The 26,084-nt window shown below is 40.6% G+C and overlaps 1 protein-coding gene across 1 annotated transcript in view; it reads left to right on the forward strand.

The window, feature by feature from the left end:
* WNT7A (Wnt family member 7A) overlaps positions 1–26,084 on the forward strand; it is a 70,482-nt gene that overhangs the window by 5,800 nt on the left and 38,598 nt on the right. The window contains exon 2 of the mRNA XM_069736760.1: positions 10,548–10,774. Coding sequence (XP_069592861.1) covers positions 10,548–10,774 — 227 coding nt within the window. The remainder of the gene's footprint in view (positions 1–10,547; positions 10,775–26,084) is intronic.

A 26,084-nucleotide genomic window follows, 5' to 3' on the forward strand; every position in this document is an offset into this window, starting at 1 on the left:
ATCAGAGTGTGAGTCCAGTATGATCTGATTTTCTTGGATGAGGAGAAGATGGAAAAAAAAGTCCCCATCTCCTTCATGCTGTCAGTCCATGAAAACCGGACTGCATTCAGATGTCATCCAAGTACAGTCCGATGTTTTCCATGGACTCATTGACTTGCATGGCCAAATGAAATCCAAATATCAGATCCAGCTCAGGCATGCAGTGATTTTTTTCCTTGGAACACCTTGGTCTGAGGAAAAATCAGTCTTGTGAATTGTCCAAAAGACTAACATTAGTCCGAGTGCAATCTGATGTTTTGTCGGATTGCACTCAGACTAAAAACACAGTTTGCACCTGCCCTAACCCATCTGCTCGGGGAAAGAGGAACTGTATTGCTGGGGATTGAACAAATTAGTCATCTGTCCCAGACAATTTGTGTTGGCCCTTGTGAACGGGCCATTACTTGAGTACTTGTTTATGGCCGAAATTGTCCCATGGGCCTTTATGGTACCAATCTGATTTCACATGCTCCAACATTTTTATTGATCGTTGATTAATAATTAACTTATCGTTGATAAGTTGTGACAAATATTTGATTATCGAAAGTCATATATACTAAGTCAATGTATTGCCATGATTTTCTTGCTTGGCAATTTCCATGCTCTGTGATTAAGATCTATTAGAAGCTTCAAAAATACGCTATTACCTATGGATACTTACGGTAAGTAAACTCTCAGATGTTCGCTAATATCTCACGCAACCAGTAATAATTGTTATGCCTGGCACTGAATTGGTTCACCTTAGTGCATAATTTCCTGGCATCCATAGAGACCGGCCAAACTAATATACTAGTAGGTGTACAGGTGCCGAGACCTTAGTGGTATTAGTGGTAATAGTGGCGTTTCTGATTGTTGCCTCCAAGAGCTAAAGGACAATGGTGGTTGGAAAGCAACCACAGCCTCTGTGTTCAAGTGATCAACGGGAGCGTCAGCTCCTGGGCCTAGAAGGAAATCTCGATGAGATGTGATAAGTGAACGGTGCTCAAAGATAATATTGTAGTCACACATCAATTGGCTAAGAATTTTCCATGTGACGCAAGAGAAGTTCATAATTTTTGCTTACAATGTCCACTACTCTGACAAATACTTCTCGATTAGTGTATTCCCCACGTAAAAAAAAAGATTCAAGGTTCAAGATTTTTCCCACGGGTGTAAAGGAAAATACAAAAGATCAAATCTCTTGTGTTAATTATGTTTAGTTGTAGCTTCATCAGAACCTAAAGAGGTTGCCCACTACTCCGATAACTGTATGTTCCTCTGGTGCTGGAACTGTTCAAACAACATCAGCTCCTGGTCTCCCGGGGCTTGTGTGACATTATGACATGTGAGCCCTGCAGCCAATCACTCTCTCCCTTCCTTCGGATGTAACTGACATTCAGAGGAAGTCAAAGAACTGTAACACTGTCTCAGGTCATCCGGATGTGAGTTTCGTCCGAAGGTAAACCATTAGCGGCCTCTGATTAGCTGCAGGGCTCACATGACATAACAACATGATGCGATCCTCAGGAAACACAGCACCGACATCACTGGAATGGTTGTTTTTATTTTACATTGGTGAATATAGCCACTGAGAAGGCGATGTCTGAGTAATGGGCATCCCCTTTAAAAGGGACCTGCCAGCTCTCATGACTTGTCTAATTTAGTAAATAATTGTATTATGTAGAACAAAGGAATTTTAAAGCTTATTTTCTAATAATTCTGAATTGTGCCATATACGGTAATTGGTATTCCTCGTAGAAATTTAGGATGACATTGACAACTGGGTGTTACCATTCTTTTTGCCAGAGAGGCGTGTCTCCACACAGTCTGATATTGTCAGCACTGATTGGACAGAGACGAACTGTGCTGGGACACGCCCCCAACTGGTGTTACTCTAAGGCTGTGCTCACGTTCCGGATTTTTCAAGTTTTTTGCGCGTTTTTTTGCAACCAAAAAGCTTTAAAAAACGCTTAAAAAGCGCATACATATGCATCCCATCGTTTATAATGGTTTCCGCAATTTTTGTGCACATGTTGCGCATTTTTCCGCGAAAAAAACGCAGGCGGAAAAATACGCAGCATGTTCATTAATTTTGCGGATTTTAAGCGGATTTCCCACTATATTATTGCATTGGGAACCTCCGGAAAAAAAAGCGAAAAATCCGCACAAAATCCGCATTAAAAAACGCGCAAAATACAAATAAAAAACGCGTGCAGAATTCCTGCGGATAACCTCAGGATTTTCTCAGGAAATTTCTGCGTACTTTCCGGACACATACCCTAATTGTTAACTGATTTTGTAAAGTTCTAGAAGGAATAACAAAGGAGCGACACAATGTTGGGAGCTAAGGAAAGACGTTCCGAAATTGTTAATTAATGAAGAATACAATTATTTACTCAAATAGACATGTCTGGAGAGCTGACGGGGCAACTTTGTAATATCAGACATACAAGCAAGGTCAGTGTATGAGAAACCATGTGATTTGAGTATCATGACAGTATGTCACAGATGAAGCAGGTGTTTGATCTAAAGGGCGCTAATATAATATAGCTGTATTTTATCATCTAGATTTTGGTTGCAAGAACCAAACTTCCATGGATCTACTGAACCAAACTTGGATCACCATAAAAACTTAATTGGGACCTATATTCGTATCTGTAGAACCAAGGCAATGTTACATCTGTCAAAGTAATGCTGAAATGCCGCCACATTACAGGCTTGTGAAATTGAAATATGATGAAGCCTAAAATTGCCATCCAAGTTAAAGGGCAACATTCTGCTGTATCTGTATTCCTCCTAGCAGATGAACGTATATCCCGGACAGATAGCACCCCTGCCGATCAGCTGTTTCCACTGTTGCCGGTGGCGGTTGCTGGCCGGAGGGACTCACTGGCGGAACTGGTTGTCTTCTGATAGTTGCCGGGAAGTGCACATCTGCCTCCTAATCTTTTGAAAAGGGAGCAGATATGTAGTACCAAAACTCGGCCACTAACAGAAGACGTTTGACCTTCCGCTGCCGCCAACCATCCAAGAAAATTGGGGCAATTATGCAAATGACAATATGATCAAACTCTGGTCAGACATTGTGATCATAGTGTGACCCGATTCTCTCAGATGCGGAGAAGATCGTGAACAAAATTTCTCCATTCTGTGGTGTCTCGGAAATCGAACCGCACTCAGATGTTATCCAAGCGCAGTCTGATGTTTTCCACGGATTCACTTACATGTCTGAGTACAATATGAATATTGGCTCAAACTCGGCATTGAGCATTTTTTTTTTCATCAGGCAGTCTCTGACCGAGGAAATAACCTTGACAGGTCCACGGCTCCATAGAATAACATTGGTCTGGGTGCAATCCTGTGTTTTGTCGGATTGCTCTCGAACTGATAATAGGATCGTGTGCACCTGCCCTTTGAATTGTAAAGTATAGAGCATCAGAAAATATCTGAAGAATGGTCAGATCTCTTCTTTTAACCGCTTGTCGTCTTTAGAAACCTAAAGTGGTTAAAACAACCTCAAAAGCCTGAACATGTGAACAACGAGTCATTTTTTTTAACTTAGAAATGAATGTTCATTCTTTTGAGCACTTTTCAGGCAGGTTTCAGAGCAGAATCCTCCCTGAAAAAAAACCCTTGGGTGTGCGTACCCGTAGGTTATGTTCCCACACAGTTTCATTATTTTCTGCTCTCTTTACAGCTTTTTTTTCACATTCTCACTGCTTTCTTTGGGAGAGAGAAAAAAATGCCGCAAAAACACTGAAAAAATTGATTGACCTCCTGCAGGTTTTAAAAACGCTGAAGTTCTCAAATTAAGTCAGGAAAAAAAAAATCAATCGTGTGCATGAGATTTCTGAAATTTCATAGCTTTTGCATGCACTTTACAGTACACGCAAAAGCTATGAAATTTCCGAATTCTCAGTTTTTAATTTGCATAAAAAAGCAGCACAAACAAACAAACAAAAAAAAAAGCTGCATGTGAACACAGCCTAAGGCTTCCTTCAAACGCAGTGTTTTTTTCCTAGCCTGTAAAAAATATGTTTTTCTCTATGCCTGTGATACAGAAAAAAATGTTACAGGCCGAAAAAAACAAACCAAAAGTGTGAAAAAATGGCCACAATTGAATTTTAACTTTAACATAGATATAGATGGAAATGAACATTGAGTAACACATAAAAAAGATCCAACAAATGCCTTTTGCTGCAATGTCCAAGCGTTACCGAGCGCTCCCCGTACTGTAGACTATGCTGTACGCTCGTGCGGTCTTTAATTTATGACTCAGGAAGTGTTTGTCACTTTTTGGCACGAGCCTCTGGCTTTTTATCTTGTGTTATAATTATAGTAAAAGAAAGCAGAAAAAAACACACACACATAAACTGATAGGGAAAGGCGAGGCCCAAACGTCCACGAAACGTCCACACTCTTTCCTTCAAACGTCATCGGTGTGATTACCAGCAGTTACTTTAGGAAAGGGAAAAACTGTTCAGTGACAAATTTGGAACATGGAAAATAAAGTGTGAGCAGTAAATCTGGATGTTCCGCACCATGTGCAGCAAATAGAATTTGCCATTGTTCCGGAATTCTGTGGGAGATAAAAGGTTAAAGTAGATGTGATCACTAGAGTCATTTATCATTGAGAACAGTGGATTCATTTGCATAGGCTGGAACATTAGTAGACATAGTGGTGATCGAGCAGTGAAACGCTCGAGTGCTCAATACTGGAATCGGGCACTTTGTACACTCAGATGCGCTGGACTCGAATAGCGAGCATAATGGAAGTGAAGGGCAGCACGGTGGCGTAGTGGATAGCACAGCAGCCTTGCAGCGCTGGAGTCCGGGGTTCAAGCCCCACTAAGGACAACATCTGCAAAGAGTTTGTATGTTCTCTCCGTGTTTGCGTGGGTTTCCCCCGGGTTCTCCGGTTTCCTCCCACATTCCAAAGACATACTGACAGGGAATTTAGATTGTGAGCCCCAATGGGACAGCAATGATAATGTGTGTAAAGTGCTGCGGAATATGTTAGCGCTATATAAAAATAAAGATTATTATTATTATTAATGGCAAACTCAAGCATTTTTCCAGAGGACAGAAATTCACTCTCTGCACCCAGCTCAGATAATTCACCAACAGGGGCGATCACTAGAGTCATTTATCATTGGGAACAGTGGATTCATTTGCATAGGCTGCAACATTAGTAGAACATAGTGGTGATCGAGCAGTGAAACGCTCGAGTGCTCGGTACTGGAGTCCAGCACTTTGGACACTCAGATGCGCTGAACTCGAATAGCGAGCATAATGGAAGTGAATGGCAAACTCGAGCATTTTTCCAGAGGACGGAAATTCACTCTCTGCACCCAGCTCTGATAATTTACCAACAGGGGTGATTACTAGAGTCATTTATCATTGGGAACAGTGGATTCATTTGGATAAGCTGGAAAATTAGTAGAACATAGTGGTGATCGAGCAGTGAAACGCTCGAGTGCTCATTACTGGAGTCGAGCACGTCGGACGCTTGGATACGCTCGACTCAAATAGCGAGCATAATGGAAGTGAATGCAAACTCAAGCGTTTTTCCAGAGGATGGAAACTCTCTCACTACACCCAGCTCAGATAATTCACCCACCGGGATCCGAGCACTCGAGCACCACATGATACTCGGCACTGCTTGCTACTCGATCGAGCACCCTCATGTTAGCAGGGTCGCCGCTGCTGCAGGAAGCTGGTGGAGGTCACAGGCTGGTAGGAGGTGGTGTTCGGCACAGGCAGGAGTGTGGCAGTGCTGCGGATCCCAGGCTAGTAGGAGGTGGTGTTCGGCGGTGTGGATGCAGACATTTTGTGAAAGTCAGGAGCCCTTGCACTTTCCATGGTTTTCAATGTAGTGTACACTATGAAAATGGCCACCGGAGGTGGCACATGAGCAACTGACATCTCCACCTGCGCATGCGCCGCCTCTGGCAGCCATTTTCCCAGAGTCCACCACATTGAAAAGCATGGGAAATGCTGTGGATCAGAAAATATTGACGGAGCCCCTGCACCGCCGAACACCCCCTCCTACCAGCCTGGGATCATCGCTCCACTCCCGGCACCGCCGCCAGAAGCTTTCTGCAACAGCAACCCTGGGACCCCATTCCACTGCAGCCGGTAACTACGTTTGGATTATAAGATGCACCCTCCATTTACCCCCAAAATTTTGGGGAAAAAGTGTTTTTTACATCCGTAAAATACAGTATATATATTACAATTAGTTAATAAATTGCATAATTTTAGATGAAAGTAAAAGTGCCTGTATCATTTTTTATCTAAAAAAAAGTATATTGATAACTGGTTACAGTTCATAAAAAAATAAAGATAATACTTTACCAATTATATTTGCACCGCACCTTAGGAAATGCCAAGGTCCTCCCTAATCCATAAAAGCAAGGGAATCTCCATCTCTCACAGGTGCTCCTGGTTAATATTTAGCCAACCTTTCCGCTTAGAACATGGAAATAAATATTTTGTTGTTACATAGTTAATACGGTTGCAAAAAGACACTTGTCCATCCAGGGATGGGAAATTATATATTTCAGAGTTCTCGACCTTTTTAGATTTTTGTTGCAGAATGTGTAGAAATATAATTCATCCCATTTATTCTTGGTTGAGTATTTAGACAGCTGCACGGCATAACTTCTCTTGTTCTGCCCGCTCTGTTTTTTTTTCTATTGTCCCTTAATACAATACGTCCCTTTGCAAAGCTTGTATTCTCAGCATCTCGGCAGCTCATCTTCAGTAGACGTAGACAATGGCACCCAACAACTTGCTGTTTTTTGATGTAGGTCACAAGCAATATTTAGTCTTTACCCTTGTTGTACTGTACATGGGACACTGCACCATGGACCTTTTTTGTATACTCTATTTTGTGTTTGGGAAGAGTTTCTCAACAGCGATTTCACTGCTGCTCGGCCCATTATTAATGCAGGTGTGAACTTAATGGAGTTATCCAGCCCAACAAAAAATATAGTTCAAAGTGCTTAAACAAATTGTTTGTTGAACTGGACACAGAATGTAATAGTGGCAGCAGAGCTGAATAAAACTTTTTTTTTCACCTCTGTGTTGCAGAGATATTAGCAATCATAGTATTTGGCACCTAATGAGTTAACTTTTTTTTTAAGTCTAAGTGAATGTTATTGCAGTTTTCACTGGAGGCATGTATTTTTTCTCCCTGCATGCTGCAGACCAATCATAAGCAGGAAGCAACATACTAGAGAAAGAACATGTCCCTACCATAACTTAGAGCAGATTTCTCAGAATGTGAGATATAATGATGCAGCTCTGATCTCCTGGTCGAACCTCCTGTATGAGTCAGTATGAGGAGAGGAGCAGCACAGCTGAGTATAGTTGTGTCACATTAAAAATAGTAGTGATGAACAAACGTGCTCAGATAGCATCTTATCCGAGCATGCTCAGGTGTTCTCTGAGTATCTTGGGCGTGCTCGTAGATTATGTTTGCGGCCCTGTGGCTGCATGATTTGTGGCTGTTAGACAGCCTGAACACATTCATTGATTGTTTGTCAGGGAATCCTCACATGTGTTCAGGCTGTCTAACAACTGCAAATCATGCAGCCACACGGATGTGAACATAATATATGAGCACGCCCAAGATACTCTGATTACACCTGAGCATGCTTGGATAAGACATTATTTGAGCACGTTTGCTCATCACTATTTGCAATGTGACACAGCTAAACTCCGCTGTGCTGCCCCTACCATCACACTGACTCATGAACTTTCGCTCATCACTAGCTACAAATCCTTGTATCAGATGTCCTGATTACTAAATCTGTCAGTAATTACACTTGTGTCTGCTGTGCTCAAGCAACTTGTAATTCCTCTGCAGTGAGATCAGGTCTGTCATTACATCTCACACAGGAGCAGCCTGGCTGTTTTGAGCTACTCCTGTGTGAGATGTTAGATACCCTGCTTTGATCTCACTGCAAAGGGATTACATGCTTTTAGACTTGCATCATATTAGAAAATTGCATAGATTACCTTAATAATTTATTAACTTTGAGAGCAATTTTTTTTATGCTGGACAATCCCTTTAAAATGTAGTTGCATTTTGCTAATGGTATGGAAATTTTTAATGATTTAAATAGTTAAAGGGGTGTACCCATCTCACACTTTTATGGTATATACACAAGATATGCAATAAATTTATAGTAGATATGGGTGCTATTTAAAATAGTGTCCACTAACAGCGGTGCATATCTTTGCAAGAACGAGGGTTCTTGAGATTGATATAAGGTGAAACTCACATCTACAATACATTTTTGGCATGTCCTGTGGTTATGCCATAAAGGTATAAGATGGGAATCCACCTTTTAAAAAGCAATTATCTACTGGCTTACAGCAGTGATGTAATTACAGTCCAATGGGCCCTGGTGTAAAATTTGGATCTGGGCCTCCATCTGCATGTAGGTCAGATCTATGGCCCCTTGAAGCATTATTGATCTTATAATGACATCCGTATTCACCCACATGTAGTAATGCCCCCCATCCTGGTTGTTTCCTTCAATAATCTCTCCCATCATGGCTTCCATCCTATGATAATGTCTCTTTAACCTAGGCCCCTTTCTGTTATAATGTCCTCCATCCTGGGCTTCTTCCTGGCATAATGACCCCCCCATCCTGTGCCTCTTTCTGGTGTAATATTCTCCATCCTGGGCCACTTTCTGGTATAATGACCCCTATCCTGGTATAATGCCCCTCATTGTGTGCCCCTTCCGTATATAATGCCCTCCATCCTTGGCCAATTCCTTGTATAATACCCCACATCGTGGGTCCCTTGCTTGTATAATGCCCCCCCATCCTGGGCCCATTTCTTTGTATAATACCCACATGGTGGGTCCCTTCCTTGTATAATGCTCCTCATCCTGGGCCCATTCCTTTTTATAATGCCCCCCATCCTGGGCCCATAGCTTGTATAATGCCCTGATATAATGTTCTGCCTCTTTTTTCCAATACTTTAAATAAAAACAAAATAAATGATTCTTTTCACCTTTCTCCCCTCCCACGACATGCAGTGTCCTCTTTTGTAGCTGACTTAAGTGTGCTGTCATGGGCAGCGCATTACGTTACTGCCATGCGCCTCTAGTAACTAGCACGCCAATGTCAACTGCTGGCCTCTGGTTGGCAGAAAAGGGAGACGGTGGATCTCTGTGCAGCAATATACTTCAGTTGAATATGCATCCTTGGTAATGAAAGGGACCAGATTGTAAGGAGGAAGGTAGGAAAGGAGAAGTGAAAGAGGTTAAATTAGTGAATTGATGTGATAGATTGTGAGCCCTCTCGGGCAGGGTCCTCTCTCCTCCTGTACCAGTTGTGACTTGTATTGTTCAAGATTATTGTACTTGTTTTTATTATATATATATACCCCTCCTCACATGTAAAGCGCCATGGAATAAATGGCGCTTTAATAATAAATAATAATAGGCTTGGCAAAATTTTGGAAATGGTACTAAGAGATTGATTATGGATCATCAACAGAATGGAAACCACGAGTAGTAGTAGACAGTAATGATGAAGGATGAGATCTAGCTCTTTGTGCACGTCTTTGGAGAGCTTTGTCGGTGAGAGTAATAGGTTTATGTTGTGTTCCATAGCAGATGGGCAACCACTGCAATGACTGGAACAGAATGGAGGCATCGGTGCAGCAGCTGGATGTAAATATTAGCCTGATGCTTTCAGCATGGATTGGAGGGGGGAGAGTTTATTGAGAAGAAGGTAAATTAAATGCAGTAATAAAAAATGCCTACCAATCACCCATGACTGAAAATACACTCCCCTGGACATAATTTTAAGTTTGAGATACACAATGGTTCGGTACAGCTCATAGCAGATTATAAATGATGTATCACTGACCTGTAGTATATGAAAAAAGTGTTTGTTGTTCAGCTCACCCTCATGACAGACTTCTCGTGGTCCGTATGTGGAGCACAGGATTTCATTTCTGCCAGACGTGGAAGCAATGCAACAATGAAGGTAAAAATCCAGCTCTCACAAAATCCGATAAAAGACAAATCTTTAATGGTAATAAAATAACCTGACGCATTTCGAACACGATATGTGTTCTTAAACTCGGAGTTTAAGAACACATATCGTGTTCGAAACTCATCCGGTCATTTTATTACCCACCTCTCTCCTCTCAAACGATGCACAACAATGCCTATGTTTTATTGAGTTAATACTAAAGATTTGACTTTTATCTGATTTTGGGAGAGCTGGATTTTTACCTTCATAGCTGTATAACTGATCTGTAAAACCTGCATTCATTATGTATTTTGCATAAAAGAGGTGAAAATACTTTAACTCAATAAAGGAAGTGATATTATCCTTGTTATAAATTGTAGTACATTATTTATACTTGTACATTACATCACCACAATTGAGGATATTTCTAAGTATCCATCTCTGTGGACAGAGCTCTGATTGATTTCCTTAGACCATGTAACTGACAGTACTAATGTTACTTCTTCTCCTGTCTCCCATAATAGAGGCTTCTCTTCTGTGGTGGCACTGGGGGCCAGCGTGATTTGCAGCAAGATTCCAGGCCTGGCACCTAGACAGAGGACTATCTGTCTCAACAGACCTGATGCTATCATTGTGATCGGAGAAGGAGCGCAGATGGGGGTCAATGAGTGTCAGTTTCAGTTCAGACATGGACGGTGGAACTGTTCTGCCCTGGGAGAGAGGACAGTGTTTGGGAAAGAGCTGAAAGTGGGTATGTTACCAATGACTTGATACTGTAAAATTGACACTTCAATCATGTTATCTGTCTTAGTTCATCGGCCGCAAAACTGGGCCACATACTGTGGATATATCAACGCAGAATCTCTACAGAATATTTATCAAAGTCTGTTCTTTGTTATTGCCAGGAAATTTCCACAGCAAGAAGTTTGCATTTAATAGGTGTGTTTAGCTTTTTTTCTTTTCAAGATATTCTTTAGATTGGAAATGTCGATGCCTTTATTTATTATTAATTTTTTTTCGATTTTTTTTTTACATTTTGATATTATATATTTAACAGTGCCGTAAGTTTGCTGACTATCACTTCATACAATTTTCTCAAAAATAGAGCTATATAGTGCTACCACCATCACACAAGTAGCAGTGCCACACAATAACTAAACAAATGCTGCTATACAGTATTCAAATAATACCGACATGCAGTGACCCAATAATAGCTCCGTAGATGCAGAATACTAACAGTGCAAACCAATGTCTAAACATTATTGGGTCAAAAAGTAATATTAGGATTATCCCGTCTAATAACATCATGGCATAACACTTAGCTATGCCTTAACTTTTTCACTTGTGGAGGTCCAATATCTGGGACCCCTAGAGATCCTGAGAAAGGTGACGAAGAATTGGTATAGAACCCTACCTGTTCTATTTTTTTTGTCCAAAAGCTGGTGGAGGCAGCGTTATGCTCTGGGCAATCTTCTGCTTGGTGACCTTGGCTCCTTTTCTTGCCGATTTACTCAAGGCATGTGCTACCTTGAGTAAAGTCTCTGGTCTCCAGGCATAGCTGAACTAGAGCAGGTGCAGAGAAGAGCGACCAAGGTTATTAGAGGACTTGGGGGTCTGCAATACCAAGATAGGTTATTACACTTGGGGCTATTTCGTTTGGAAAAACGAAGACTAAGGGGTGATCTTATTTTAATGTATAAATATATGAGGGGACAGTACAAAGGCCTTTCTGATGATCTTTTTAATCATAGACCTGAGACAGGGACAAGGGGGCATCCTCTACGTCTGGAGGAAAGAAGGTTTAAGCATAATAACAGACGCGGATTCTTTACTGTAAGAGCAGTGAGACTATGGAACTCTCTGCCGTATGATGTTGTAATGAGTGATTTGTTACTTAAATTTAAGAGGGGACTGGATACCTTTCTTGAAAAGTATAATGTTATAGGATATATACACTAGATTCCTTGATAGGGCGTTGATCCAGGGAACTAGTCTGATTGCCGTATGTGGAGTCGGGAAGGAATTTTTTTCCCCAAGGTGGAGCTTACTCTTGCCACATGTTTTTTTTTTGCCTTCCTCTGGATCAACATGTTAGGGCATCTTAGGTTAGGCCATGGGTTGAACTAGATGGACTTAAAGTCTTCCTTCAACCTTAATAACTATGCAACTATGTAACCTTGCCTAACCATAGTACAGACCAATATATTCAAACCAAACAGGAAAAAGAGCAGTGATTCCTGAGCCCTGCCACAGATTGAAGACAAGGGTGTAACGTTACTTCAAAACACGTTGAATGTATGACTAAAAATCCAGAGAACATACAACCTTGTCTTCGCTCTATGACAGTGGCTTGGAATCACCACTTCGTTTCTTGTCTGGTTTGAATACATTTCTTCCCACCAGCGTGTGGGTCAACAGTCAGAGCAGCATCCCTCCGTTCTGACGAGTATGGAGTTGAGCCAGGTCGCAACCCAGTCAGGTGAGCTTGTGCAATCTCTTGTTCCTTGCTGTGTGTTATATTGGAGGTATCTTCTTGGAGCGCCTTTTTCTCTTTTTCCTTTCACTGCATGGTACAAGACTAAGTACATGGCTTCATGTCAGCAGAATTCCCGAATGGCCCTGACTTCTTCCGGTAGAGAAATATTTTGCGGAACATTTCTCAGATCTCCAACTGATTGAGCATTGGTCGGATGAACGATAGAGAAAAACATGCCTATCCCATGGAAATGATTTGTTGCTAATGACTTGGTGCCAGATACTTTAGAAAAAGTCTTGTGGCGTTTTTGCCTGCTGTTTACGTGGCACAAGAGAGGCCTAAACAATATTTGACAGGTGGTTTAATGTTATGGCTGATACACACATTTATTATATATGGGTACAAGTATATAGTGTGTGTATGTACTCCTGTGTATGTATATTGTTTAAATACTGAACTTTGTAAGTGAATTCCCACTATTAATATTCATCGACGTTGATGTGTTCTGCATGCTTCTCAGTACCATCCATCCCCCATGTTTTTTTTTTCTTATATATTTTTAAACCTTCTGAATTTAAGTACAACAGAATGACATATTTAGCTTCTTTTTCTTGGCAATTCTTCACGCATTTTCTTCTATGCTAATAAGTCTCTGAATGTCTCAATTCATCCATCTCTATAGAAAACTGTTCCAAGGTTTCATTGTCACTCAACCCTTTATCCTATGTCAGCGCTCATGGTTTTACAAAAGTTTATTATAAGTTTATTATCAAAGTCTTATTAGTTCAACATGTTCAAAGATGCTTGTCTGCATGACTTTATAAAAAAAATTATAGCAATTTGTCTTATGTTTTTTAAAAACTAACAAAATTTTATTTCATATAGTTTATTTCTTTGAATTTTTTTGCATGTAAAATATGGTAAATTTTGTAAAAAATAAATAAATCAGGAAGACAGTTGCTTTAGAAAAGTTATTCTCAGTTTTATACTATTCAGTTATATTTTCAAAATGTAAATTCCAAATCTTTTAGTTTTGCCTGAAAGAAAATGTAAAACAAACCCTGAAACCAAACATGGTAGGTATGACGTAGCAAAATACAACTTCCCTATGATCACTAGTGAATTAGAAATCGTTATTTTACTGCAAGGTAATTTAGTAATATTAACCAAATAAACAGTTTAATGATTCATTATTTTTGTGACATAACAAAAACATAACAAAATTCAAAGTAACTCAATTTACTTTAAAAAAAAAAACTAAAAATTAGACATCAGTTGTTTTTTGTAAAATAAATGAAGTTGTTCACACGTGACGTTTTAAGGAATGTTTTAGAATGTTTTTCATTTTTTTCTTGATTATTTTTGTTAAATATTCCCGATTTGTAAATTGTGTTTTATCCAATGTATAGGCATTTCAAGAAGACAAGACAAGGTTAGCCGATTAGGTCACTAGTGACCTGGGGTTAGTTGTCATTCAATAGACTCTAAATAATGCCAGGCTTGAAAAGAATAAAGAAAATCACATGAAAGTGAATTTCCAAATTTGAGAAATTCAACAAAGACTGATTTGAAAACATCATGCTTCTATCTGATTCAGTATACAGCTTATCATTTTGAGCAAGAAGACATATAGGAATGGGGGAAGGTGGCTCTGTCATGCTATTATACAAAGATGCCTTCTCCAGACTAAAGAAAATGGTGATCTTTTCATCTTAAGAAAGCTGAACACTTTAACTTTAATGGAGACTTCTTCAAAGTCTATAGATTAGGGACCTAGGTGTCAGCTTCTCACCATGTGCAATGAAGCTGAACATATAGTTGCTTCTACAAAAATTCTGTATTTTTGGCTTAATTTTTCTGTTTTCCCAAAATTCTTGAGTCTTAGCTTCATTTTTGTTTTCCCCAAATTCTTGCGTTTTTGGCTTTAACTTTTGTTTTCCCCAAATTCTTTTGTTTTGGGCTTTATTTTTTGCTAGTTTTAATCATGCTTTCTACTCTAAGGATAGGTGCACACGATCATTTTCTCGGGAGAAAAAAATAGAAAAGTTTCTCCGTTGTCTCCATTCTGTCAGTCTGTGAGAGTCGGACTTTACTCGGATGTCATCAGAGTGTGGTCTAATGTTTTTCACGTAACCAAAGGCTTGCATAGCCAATTTCGGTCTGACACTTGGATCAAAATTGGACATGTGTCTGGTTTTTATCCTTGGACCAGTTGGTCCAAGGAAAAAGTCAAGCATGTGCTCAGCTCTCTGGAATATCATGGTTGTGACAAGTGCTATCCATAAAAACCACAAATATCACTCGTCCAATGTAATTGGTCATGTGCACAAGCCCTAATAGTCATTTTTTCCCTAACAACCTTTGATGAATATAGAGTTTAATATCTATAAATTGCCCAGGGGACTCCTAAGCCTGGAACAATGAGGAATATAGATTATACTAAAGTATTATCAGAAAACTATACATAAATTTAGTTTGTTTTTGTTGCTTTATATCTTGGCTTCTGATGCTTTTGCCATTTTGGAGTCTGGGAATGTCAGAGGCCATACTGTATATACATATTAACTAATTTGAAATGACCAAAATTAATTTGAAAAAAATAAAAATAAAATTTTATCGTGATTTATTTTTAGGTGGAAATTCACTTTCCCACTTTCACAGTTTAATACACATGAAATATAAAGTTATTTTGCAAGCTAACTTGGTGATCATTGGTGGTCCGACTGCTGGGATCCTAACAATTTGGACTCTGGAGGCTTGAGAATAAGATTTGTAGAATTCCCATCTGGAATGTAGTCGAGACTCGCATGCTCAGCCTTTGCTCCATTCATTGTCTATATGACTGCTGGAGATACTTGGCATTCTCAGTCAGTCTTGCAGACAATGAATGGGCAGAGGCCGAGTATATTCGCCTCCAACCCATTGAAGATAGGGCTCTACAGAATCTGACTCTTAGGATCCTAGCGTTTCGTATTCGGGATCACAAATGATCCTATTGACTGGACACTCTACGTTAAAGGGAACCTGTCAAGGGAAAAAATGTAATTCATATGCAGATATAGGGTTAATCTGCAGATTAATAGTGTTTGGAACTTGCCCGTGCTGCCAATTAGACCCCCGCTGCCAGGAGGAAATTAACTTTTTATTCCTGGCAGTGTTCGTGTTTCAGTCATGGGGGTGATACCAGCACAGTTTCAGTCATTGCTCTGTGTACAGAGAGCAGCTGCCCCTGACTTTGACTAACCCCCTGACTTTGACTAACATCCAGCCCTAATACTGAGCGAGCTGTCAGTCACAGCCAGGGGCGTGGTTACGGCCACCGCTCTCTATACACAGAGCTGTGACTGAAACTGTTCTGGTGCCGCCCCCATGAAACCCAGGAAGAAAAAAGTTAATTTCCTCCCTGTAGCCGGGCTCTATGTGCCGGCATCAGGCAGGTTCAGAACGCTATTAACCTGCAGATTAACCCCATATCTGCAGGCTAATAGCATTTTTAACACACGACAGGTTCCTTTTAAGGAATTTAATCCTTAAAGGATAGCAGTTTTTGTAAAACACCTTTAACTATTTTTATTCCATATATTTCAAACATTCCAAAAATAATGTTAATTTATAATCTTTATTTAGCAACGTACATATTTTACTTCTCTTATTCACTAAAGGTACCTTCACACTGACCAACTTCACAACGATATCGCTAGCGATCTGTGACGTTGCAGCGTCCTGGCTAGCGATATCGTTGTGTTTGACAGGCAGCAGGGATCTGGATCCTGCTGTGACATCGTTGGTCAGAGCAGAAAGTCCAGAACTTTATTTCGGCGCTGAATCTCCCACAGACATCGCTGAATCGGAGTGTGTGACGCCGATTCAGCGATGTCTTCACTGGTAACCAGGGTAAACATCGGGTTACTAAGCGCAGGGCCGCGCTTAGTAACCCGATGTTTACCCTGGTTACCAGTGTAAATGTAAAAAAACCAAACACTACATACTTACATTCCGGTGTCTGTCGCGTCCCTCAGCGTTCTGCTTCCCTGCACTGTCAGCGCCGGCCAGCCGTAAAGCAGATTACAGTGGTGACGTCACCGCTGTGCTTTACGGCCGGCCGGCGCTCACAGTCAGTGCAGGAAAGCACAGCAACGGGGGACAGACACGGGAATGTAAGTATGTAGTGTTTTTTTTTTTTTTTACATTTACACTGGTAACCAGGGTAAACATCGGGTTACTAAGTGCGGCCCTGCGCTTAGTAACCCGATGTTTACCCTGGTTACCAGGGGACTTCGCATAGTTGGTCGCTGGAGAGCTGTCTGTGTGACAGCTCTCCAGCGACCACACAGCGACGCTGCAGCGATCGGGATCGTTATCTAGATCGCTGCAGCGTCGCTAAATGTGACGGTACCTTAAGCGAATATTCTTGTAAGCTGCTATTCACATCAAAATAGTAATATACTGAATATCAAACAATGCAAAACCAGCAAACATTTGCGCTTGTGCTGGATTGAACTTTGGAAAGAAAAATCATATTCAATTCCTTTTTTTAAAAAAAAAAATTTCATATGCTCTACATTATGGTTTCTGCAAACGAGTAGATGTCAGAAATCTAAAACCGACACTGTATGTTTCATGAAACTGTATGTTTTATGTATTATGTCCTAGTAACATGGTAATGAGAGGGAATTGTCATTCATCTATGCATAGACATGATCGTGTCCAAGGGAATATGGTCTCCAGGTTTGGGGTTCGTTATGATAAAATTTTCAAGGTAATGGGAGCATTCTTGTTTTTACCCATAGGGATGAAATCCCTACGGATCTAAAACTTCTGAAATCTGAGAGGTAGAAACAATTGTATGAAGTCTCAGCTATTCTCTGGGAGCTAAGACTTCTTTGTCACCATATCTGCAGTGCACTTTGAGGTTTTCATCTGAAGAATTTCCAGATTGACACCTTGGACATACTGTAAGCTTCCACTACAAAGCAATGTGTACTACACGGTATATATTTTCTTACCGGATGCCTCCGCATGAAGCAGTGCTGCTCCATATACATGCAAAATCTAAGATAGAAACAAAATTAGCATATACACTGCTGTAAGTAAAAAGTAATAGTACAAATAAATAACATTGGGTACTTAGTAAACACTGTTTTTGATAGAAAATAGAGCATAAAATTCATTCCACCACGACAAGGTGTACCCAAATCGGGATGGTCCAGTTTGGGTACACCTTGACGCGGTGCTTTTTTTAATCAAAGATAGTGTTTATTAAGTGCGCTATTTAATTTATTTGTACTCTCACTTTTTACTTACTTACAGCAGGGTATATGCTAATTTTGTTCCTTTCTTAACTTTAGTTTGTTTAATGGCCAGTGTGAACATGCCCCTATATGTTGCATGCGTACAAACTTATACTCCAGCTAATTTTTTATTTGGGATTTCCATATAGAACATAAACAATGTCCCCAACTTATGTAGACAAGGTAGATGCTAAGAGAAAATATTTTTTGACCTCAATCTACTAATTGGGGGCTGATCTATCTGTGTTAAAGTCTTAGAAAGGGAGCTTAACCCCTTTCTGACCTTGGACGTACTATCCCGTCGAGGTGACCTGGGCCTATCTGACCCTCGACGGGATAGTACGTCATAGCGATCGGCCACACTAACGGGGGGAGCGCGGCCGATCGCGGCCGGGTGTCAGCTGCCTATCTCAGCTGACATCCGGCGCTATGAGCCAGGAGCGGTCACGGACCGTCCCCGGCACATTAACCCCGTCACACCACGATCAAACATGATCGCGGTGTGCCGGCGGTATAGGGAAGCATCGCACAGGGAGGGGGCTCCCTACGGGCTTCCCTGAGACCCCCGCAGCAACGCGATGTGATCGCGTTGCTGCGAGGGTCTCTTACTTCCTCCTCCTCCTTGCAGACCCAGATCCAAGATGGCCGCGGCATCTGGGTCCTGCAGGGAGGGAGGTGGCTTCACAGCGCCTGCTCAGAGCAGGCACTGTGAAGCCTGGAGCTGTGCATGTCAGATCGCTGATGTGACACACTGCACAGCAAAAATTTTAAAAAAATTCCAAAAAAATCCTCCCCCCAAAAATATTGTTCTTATAAATACATTTCTTTATCTAAATAAAAAAAAAACAATAAAAGTACACATATTTAGTATCGCCGCGTCCGTAACGTCCCCACCTATAAAACTATATCACTAGTTAACCCCTTCAGTGAACACCGTAAAAAAAAAAAAGAGGCAAAAAACAACGCTTTATTCTCATACCGCCAAACAAAAAGTGGAATAACACGTGATCAAAAAGACGGATATAAATAACCATGGTACCGCTGAAAACGTCATCTTGTCCCGCAAAAAAGCAAGCTGCCACACAGCATCATCAGCAAAAAAATAAAAAAGTTGTAGTCCTCAGAATAAAGCGATGCAAAAATAATATTTTTTTCTATAAAATAGTTTTTATCGTATAAAAGCGCCAAAACATAAAAAAATGATATAAATGAGGTATCGCTGTAATCGTACTGACCCGAAGAATAAAATTGCTTTATCAATTTTGCCAAACGCGGAACGGTATAAACACCTCCCCCAAAAGAAATTCATGAATAGCTGGTTTTTGGTCATTCTGCCTCACAAAAATCGGAATAAAAAGCGATCAAAAAATGTCACGTGCCCGAAAATGTTACCAATGAAAACATTAACTCGTTCCGCAAAAAACAAGACCTCACATGACTCTGTGGACTCAAATATGGAAAAATTATAGCTCTCAAAATGTGGTAACGCAAAAAATATTTTTTGCAATAAAAAGCATCTTTCAGTGTGTGACGGCTGCCAATCATAAAAATCCGCTAAATAACCCGCAATAAAAGTAAATCAAACCCCCCTTCATCACCCCCTTAGGGAAAAATAAAAACATTTAAAAAATGTATTTATTTCCATTTTCCCATTAGGGTTAGGGTTAGGGCTAGGGTTAGGGCTAGGGTTAGGGTTAGGGCTTGGTTTAGGGTTAGGGTTAGGGCTAGGGTTACGGTTAGGGTTAGGGCTAGGGTTAGAGTTAGGGTTAGGGTTAGGGTTAGGGCTAGGGTTAAGGCTTAGACAACCAACTAGAATACTATAAGGATATACTTAGATTAGACAACCAAAAAGAACATAATATCCTAAAAAAAATACTTTATTGATAATATCTAAAATTGTAATAGAGAAAAATATACTTAAATGTATGCTACCAACATCAACCACCTGGGTTCGGGTAAGGTAGGGAAAAAAAAAATGAATGTAGGAAGTGGTAACATATGTATTCCTGAAGCAGTCCCTGTTAGGTGGCCCTAGAATATCTTACACCTACCTAACAGCGGAGGTTGGCACCCTAAATAGCGATGTGGCGCCCCCGCTCCACGTCGACTGTCCCTTCTTGCCCTAACTGGGCCCTACCAACTACCCACGCCCAGGAGCCCCACAGACATACACACAAATTGACCAGAAAGGTCACACTAACCAAAAACGTGAAAAAAATTGTGAAAAAAAAAGTGAAAAAAGTGTAACAAAGCCTACTAAAAAAACCGCAGCAAAGGAATAGTGCTGCGTAAAAGTCCACTAAATTACATGTACCCCAAGGCTATATCAGCCAAACTGGTATATATATTGCTCGAAAAAATAAAAATGAATAATAATATACAAGCAGCAATCAAAAACCAGAGTTATGGGGTACAGTAGAGCACCAATATCCTGTGCTCATAAATGCTTCAGAGGTCATAAAAAATATTAAGAACCCCTAGTATTAATACTCATATGTCACTATCTTTGTTAGTACATGACCCACATGTCATAAGCGGCAGACCTATACCTAGCACCCATACAAGAGGTAACTTCCTAGACCAAGTGTCTAAGATACGAAAATAGCAGATATATCAGCTTACTCAAAGGGTGTTCATATGTTTAGATGTTATATAAATGTACATCCTAGATACCAAATGAATTCAGCATAAGATGTCAGATATAAAAAATGAGCAAAATATTCAACAAAAAAGAAGAAAAAATGATCAAACACAAATGAAAAAATGAACACTATGCCAGGTATCACATATAGTGTCTCTCATTTAGACTGGGCCCATATGTAAGCAAGCCCCACGTAGCTGAGGCCAATCCCTCAATACCATCTCTTTTATAAATGCTATACTGGACACGAGCCCTTTCGTCTGGGAGATGTTTGGTGTCACATATGATGTCTCTCATTTAGATTGGGCCAATATATGAAAAAAGCCCAACACACCTGAGGCCAATCCCTCATTCTTTGCATATAGGTAAATGCTATACTCCGTCCTGTGAGAGCTTATTGGGATGGGTGATATATAAATTTGCACCCTAGGTACCATACAGGCTCAGCATCAGATATAGAAACTAAAAAATAAATAAAATATGAAACTAAGCAAAACCAAATAATCACAAACAAATGAAAACATGTCTGCTATATCAGGTATCACATATGGCGTCTCTCATTTTAATTGGACCTACACATATGGGAGCCCAAGATGCCTGAGGCCAATCCCTCATTACTTTCTTATAAGTAAGTGCTAAGTTCGGTCTGCCATGACTGAAAAAATAGAAAAACTTATCTGAGTATGTGACATAGTTCATCCCATCTCGCCATCCCGAACACGACATGGCATCCGATCTCAATTCCAGCCAATTCTGCGTTTCAAAAGTAAAACAGTGCTCCTTCCATTCTAAGCTCTCCGTGCACCAAAAAAGGGGTTTACCCCAACATATGTGGTATCAGCGTACTCAGGACAAATTGGACAAGAACTATTGGGGTCCAATTTCTCCTGTTACCCTTTGGAAAATACAAAACTGGGGGCTAAAAAATAATTTTTGTGGGAAAAAAAAGATTTTTTATTTCCACGGCTCTGCATTATAAACTGTAGTGAAACACTTGGGGGTTCAAAGTTCTCACAACACATCTATATAAGTTCCTTGGGGGTCTAGTTTCCAATATGGGGTCACTTGTGGGGGGTTTCTACTGTTTAGGTACATTAGGGGCTCTGCAAATGCAATGTGATGCCTGCAGACCAATCTATCTAAGTCTGTATTCCAAATGATGCTCCTTCCCTTCCGAGTTCTGCCATGCGCCCAAACGGTGGTTCCCCCCACATATCGGGTATCAGCGTACTCAGGACAAATTGGGCAACAATATTTAGTGTCCAATTTCTCCTGTTACCCTTGGAAAAATACAAAACTGGGGGTTAAAAAATAATTTTTGTGGAAAAATTTTTTTTTTATTTGCATGGCTCTGCGTTATAAACTGTAGTGAAACACTTGGGGGTTCAAAGTTCTCACAACACATCTAGATAAGTTCCTTGGGGGTCTAGTTTCCAATATGGTGTCACTTGTTGGGGGTTTCTACTGTTTAGGTACATTAGGGGCTCTGCAAACGCAACGTGTCGCCTGCAGACCATTCCATCTAAGTCTGCATTCCAAATGGCGCTCCTTCCCTTCCGAGCCCTCCCATGCGCCCAAACAGTGGTTCCCCCCACATATGGGGTATCAGCATACTCAGGACAAATTGGACAACAACTTTTGGGGTCCAATTTCTCCTGTTACCCTCGGGAAAATACCAAAACTGGGGGCTAAAAAATAATTTTTGTGGGAAAAAAATTTTGTTTTATTTTTACAGCTCTGCATTATAAACTTCTGTGAAGCCCTTGGTGGGTCAAAGTGCTCACCACACATCCAGATAAGTTCCTTAGGGGGTCTACTTTCCAAAATGATGTCACTTGTGGGGTGTTTCTACTGTTTAGGTACATTAGGGGCTCTGCAAATGCAATGTGACGCCTGCAGACCATTCCATCTATGTCTGCATTCCAAATGGGGCTCCTTCCCTTCCGAGCCCTCCCATGCACCCAAACGGTGGTTCCTCCCCACATATGGGGTATCAGCGTACTCAGGACGAATTGGACAACAACTTTTGGGTCCAATTTCTCCTGTTACCCTTGGGAAAATAAAAAAATAGGGGCAAAAAGATGATTTTTGTGAAAAAATATGATTTTTTATTTTTACGGTTCTGCATTATAAACTTCTCTGAAGCACTTGATGGGTCAAAGTGCTCACCACACCTCTAGATAAGTTCCTTAGGGGTCTACTTTCCAAAATGGTGTCACTTGTGGGGGGTTTCAATGTTTAGGCACATCAGTGGCTCTCCAAACGCAACATGGAGTCCCATCTCAATTCCTGTCAATTTTGCATTGAAAAGTCAAACGGCGCTCCTTCCCTTCCGTGCTCTCCCATGCGCCCAAACAGTGGTTTACCGCCACATATGGGGTATCAGTGTACTCAGGACAAATTGTACAACAACTTTTGGCGTCCAATTTCTTCTCTTACCCTTGAGAAAATAAAAAATTGGGGGAGAAAAGATAATTTTTGTTAAAAAATATGATTTTTTATTTTTATGGTTCTGCATTATAAACTTCTCTGAAGCACTTGATGGGTCAAAGTGCTCACCACACCTCTAGATAAGTTCCTTAGGGGATCTACTTTCCATAATGGTGTCACTTTTGGGGGGTTTCAATGTTTAGGAACATCAGTGGCTCTCCAAATGCAACATGGCCCTCCTCTTTTCCGAGCTCTGTCATGCGCCAAAACAGTGGTTTACCCCCACATATGGGGTATCGGCGTACTCAGGACAAATTGTACAACAACTTTTGGGGTCCATTTTCTCCTGTTACCCTTGGTAAAATAAATCAAATTGGAGCTGAAGTAAATTTTTTGTGAAAAAAAGTTAAATGTTCATTTTTATTTAAACATTCCAAAAATTCCTGTGAAACACCTGAAGGGTTAATAAACTTCTTGAATGTGGTTTTGAGCACCTTGAGGGGTGCAGTTTTTAGAATGGTGTCACACTTGGGTATTTTCTATTATATAGACCCCTCAAAATGACTTCAAATGAGATGTGGTCCCTAAAAAAAATGGTGTTGTAAAAATGAGAAATTGCTGGTCAACTTTTAACCCTTATAACTCCCTGACAAAAAAAAATTTTGGTTCCAAAATTGTGCTGATGTAAAGTAGACATGTGGGAAATGTTACTTATTAAGTATTTTGTGTGACATATCTCTGTGATTTAATTGCATAAAAATTCAAAGTTGGAACATTGCGAAATTTTCAAAATTTTCGCCAAATTTCCGTTTTTTTTCACAAATAAACGCAGGTAATATCAAAGAAATTTTTACCACTATCATGAAGTACAATATGTCACGAGAAAACACTGTCAGAATCACCAGGATCCGTTGAAGCGTTCCAGAGTTATAACCTCATAAAGGGACAGTGGTCAGTATTGTAAAAATTGGCCCTTTCATTAATGTGCAAACCACCCTTGGGGGTAAAGGGGTTAAAAGATAATATTGATGGAAAAATTCATCAAATTTTGCAACATTTTGGCACAAATTGGTGTATTTAGTTTTAGACCTTGGAATTGGAGTGTAGCTTAACTGGAAAGTTATGTGGACAAAATGTATGGGCAAGACTTAAGATGCCCAACTTTGGGCAATAGTTTGGTTAAATAAATAGGCAAAAAAAGTTTGTACTGTCTATTAGGCAAGATTAGTAAATCTGCGTCATCTCCGCTCACATTAGATTCTTCATTCTGTTGTATCCAGCTCCTTCCAGATCTGCACTTTTGCAGCCATTAGATATTGATAGGAATATTTGAAGCCACTGACTGTCTTGAGAATAAGTATAAATTGTAACACAAAGTTTTATAAATGATTAAGCCTAACTTGTCTAAATAAAGCCCTTGTCTTTGGGATTTGGAATAAGTTAGATCCACTATTTTAGGAGACGCTATGCTTGGAAAATTAAGATAAGACTTTCCTTAGACCATGTGGAAAACATTTGGTAAAAGCAGAAAGTGGAATTTCCATATATACCTCTTTAATTCAAGATTATTCTAAAATCATATTAATAAATTCTGGAAATCGTTTGGAATTCTAAAACTTTGCAACTTTATTAAATAGGAAAAAATGACTTATTGAAAAACAGAAATGGCAGATATGTAAATTAAAGGGAATCTATCACCAGATTTTTGCAACACCATCTAAGAGCAGCATGATGTAGGAGCAATGACCCTGATTCCTGCAATGCTTGCTGCCCTGGGCTGCTTAATGCAGTTTTTATAACATCCCTATTTTCTCTGCTGCATATCTTGCTGAGCTTTGTATAATCCCGCTCAAACCTCTGTTTGGCAGCTTTCTTTGCACTCTGTGCATAGGCAGAAAGCTGCCAATCAGTGATGGGGCATGGTTATATGAAGCTCATGAATGTGGAGGACTGCAAGTCAACAGGTTTACTAGTGATAATCTCCTGCTGATAAAACTGTGATTTTATAAAAAAAAATGCAGCAAGCAGCCCAGTAAGTGACACATCTCTGGAACCAGGGTCTCTGTCTCTCCATTATGCTGCCATATGAAATTATCAACTCTCTTTCAGCTGAGCTCCTCAGTTGCATGAATGTCTGTGCAATCGGTCTTCTACACTGCGGTAACAATTCTCCATTAGGGTGCTTTCACATTGCATTCTGTCCCCGTTGGGGCATACGTCCAAAATCCCTAGCAAAACAGGCACCGGACACATGTGCCGATGTGGCCATAGACTGTAGTGGTGACGGCAGGGCAAACATGCGCTCTGCCGGGCAGACTGTGTAGTATACTGCATCTCAGAGTCCGCCTCCTGTAGGCATACACTCCAGAAAAAGGTGCATGGCAAAACTCACGTTCGCTCTGACGTCACCATTACAGTCTATGGCCTTGCTGATGAATGCGTCTGGACCTCGTTTTGCAGGGGATTTCGGTTATATGCCCCGATTGGGGCACAGATTGCAATGTGTAAGCATCCTTAGTGGCAATCCTTCAGAGACACGCATATTATGCATTTATAGAAATCTGCAGGAGCTTTGCTATAGATCTTTGCAACATAAATTATGTAAGGTGGCTGCCAAACAGGTCTTTGAGGGGAGATATGTGTCATCCAGGCTGATAGCCTTTGTGATGCAAGCCTGGAAAAGCAGGCTCCAGCAGGTATAGTGCTGAGAGAGTTAATAGGGGGTGTCAAGGGCCTGGGTTTATTAGTAGTCAGATGGTTGGGACTGGCTGCCCACATATCCCCAGCCCAGGGCATAGAACAGTATATATAGGGAAGTCCAACTGTATCATTAGGACACAATATGTGCAAGGTGAAAAACCTTGCTTATGTGGCTCATTCTCTGCTAGAGGCTGAGCCTGTACTATATATGTACCCAGAAGAGGCTGTTTTGTTTTGTTAAAGGGAACTTGTCACCCCCAAAATTGACAGTGAGCTAAGCCCACCTGCATCAGGGGCTTATCTACAGCATTCTGGAATGCTGTAGATAAGCCCCCGATGTAACCTGAAAGATGAGAAAAAGAGGTTAGATTATACTCACCCAGGGGCAGTCCGGGTCCGATGGGTGTCACGGTCCAGTCCCATCTTCATAGGATGACGTCCTCTTCTGGTCTTCACGCTTTGGCTCTGGCGCAGGCGTACTTTGCCCTGTTGAGGGCAGAGCAAAGTACTGCAGTGCGCAAGC

This window comes from Ranitomeya imitator, chromosome 8 (genome assembly GCF_032444005.1).
Source record: "Ranitomeya imitator isolate aRanImi1 chromosome 8, aRanImi1.pri, whole genome shotgun sequence".
NCBI lineage: Eukaryota > Metazoa > Chordata > Amphibia > Anura > Dendrobatidae > Ranitomeya > Ranitomeya imitator.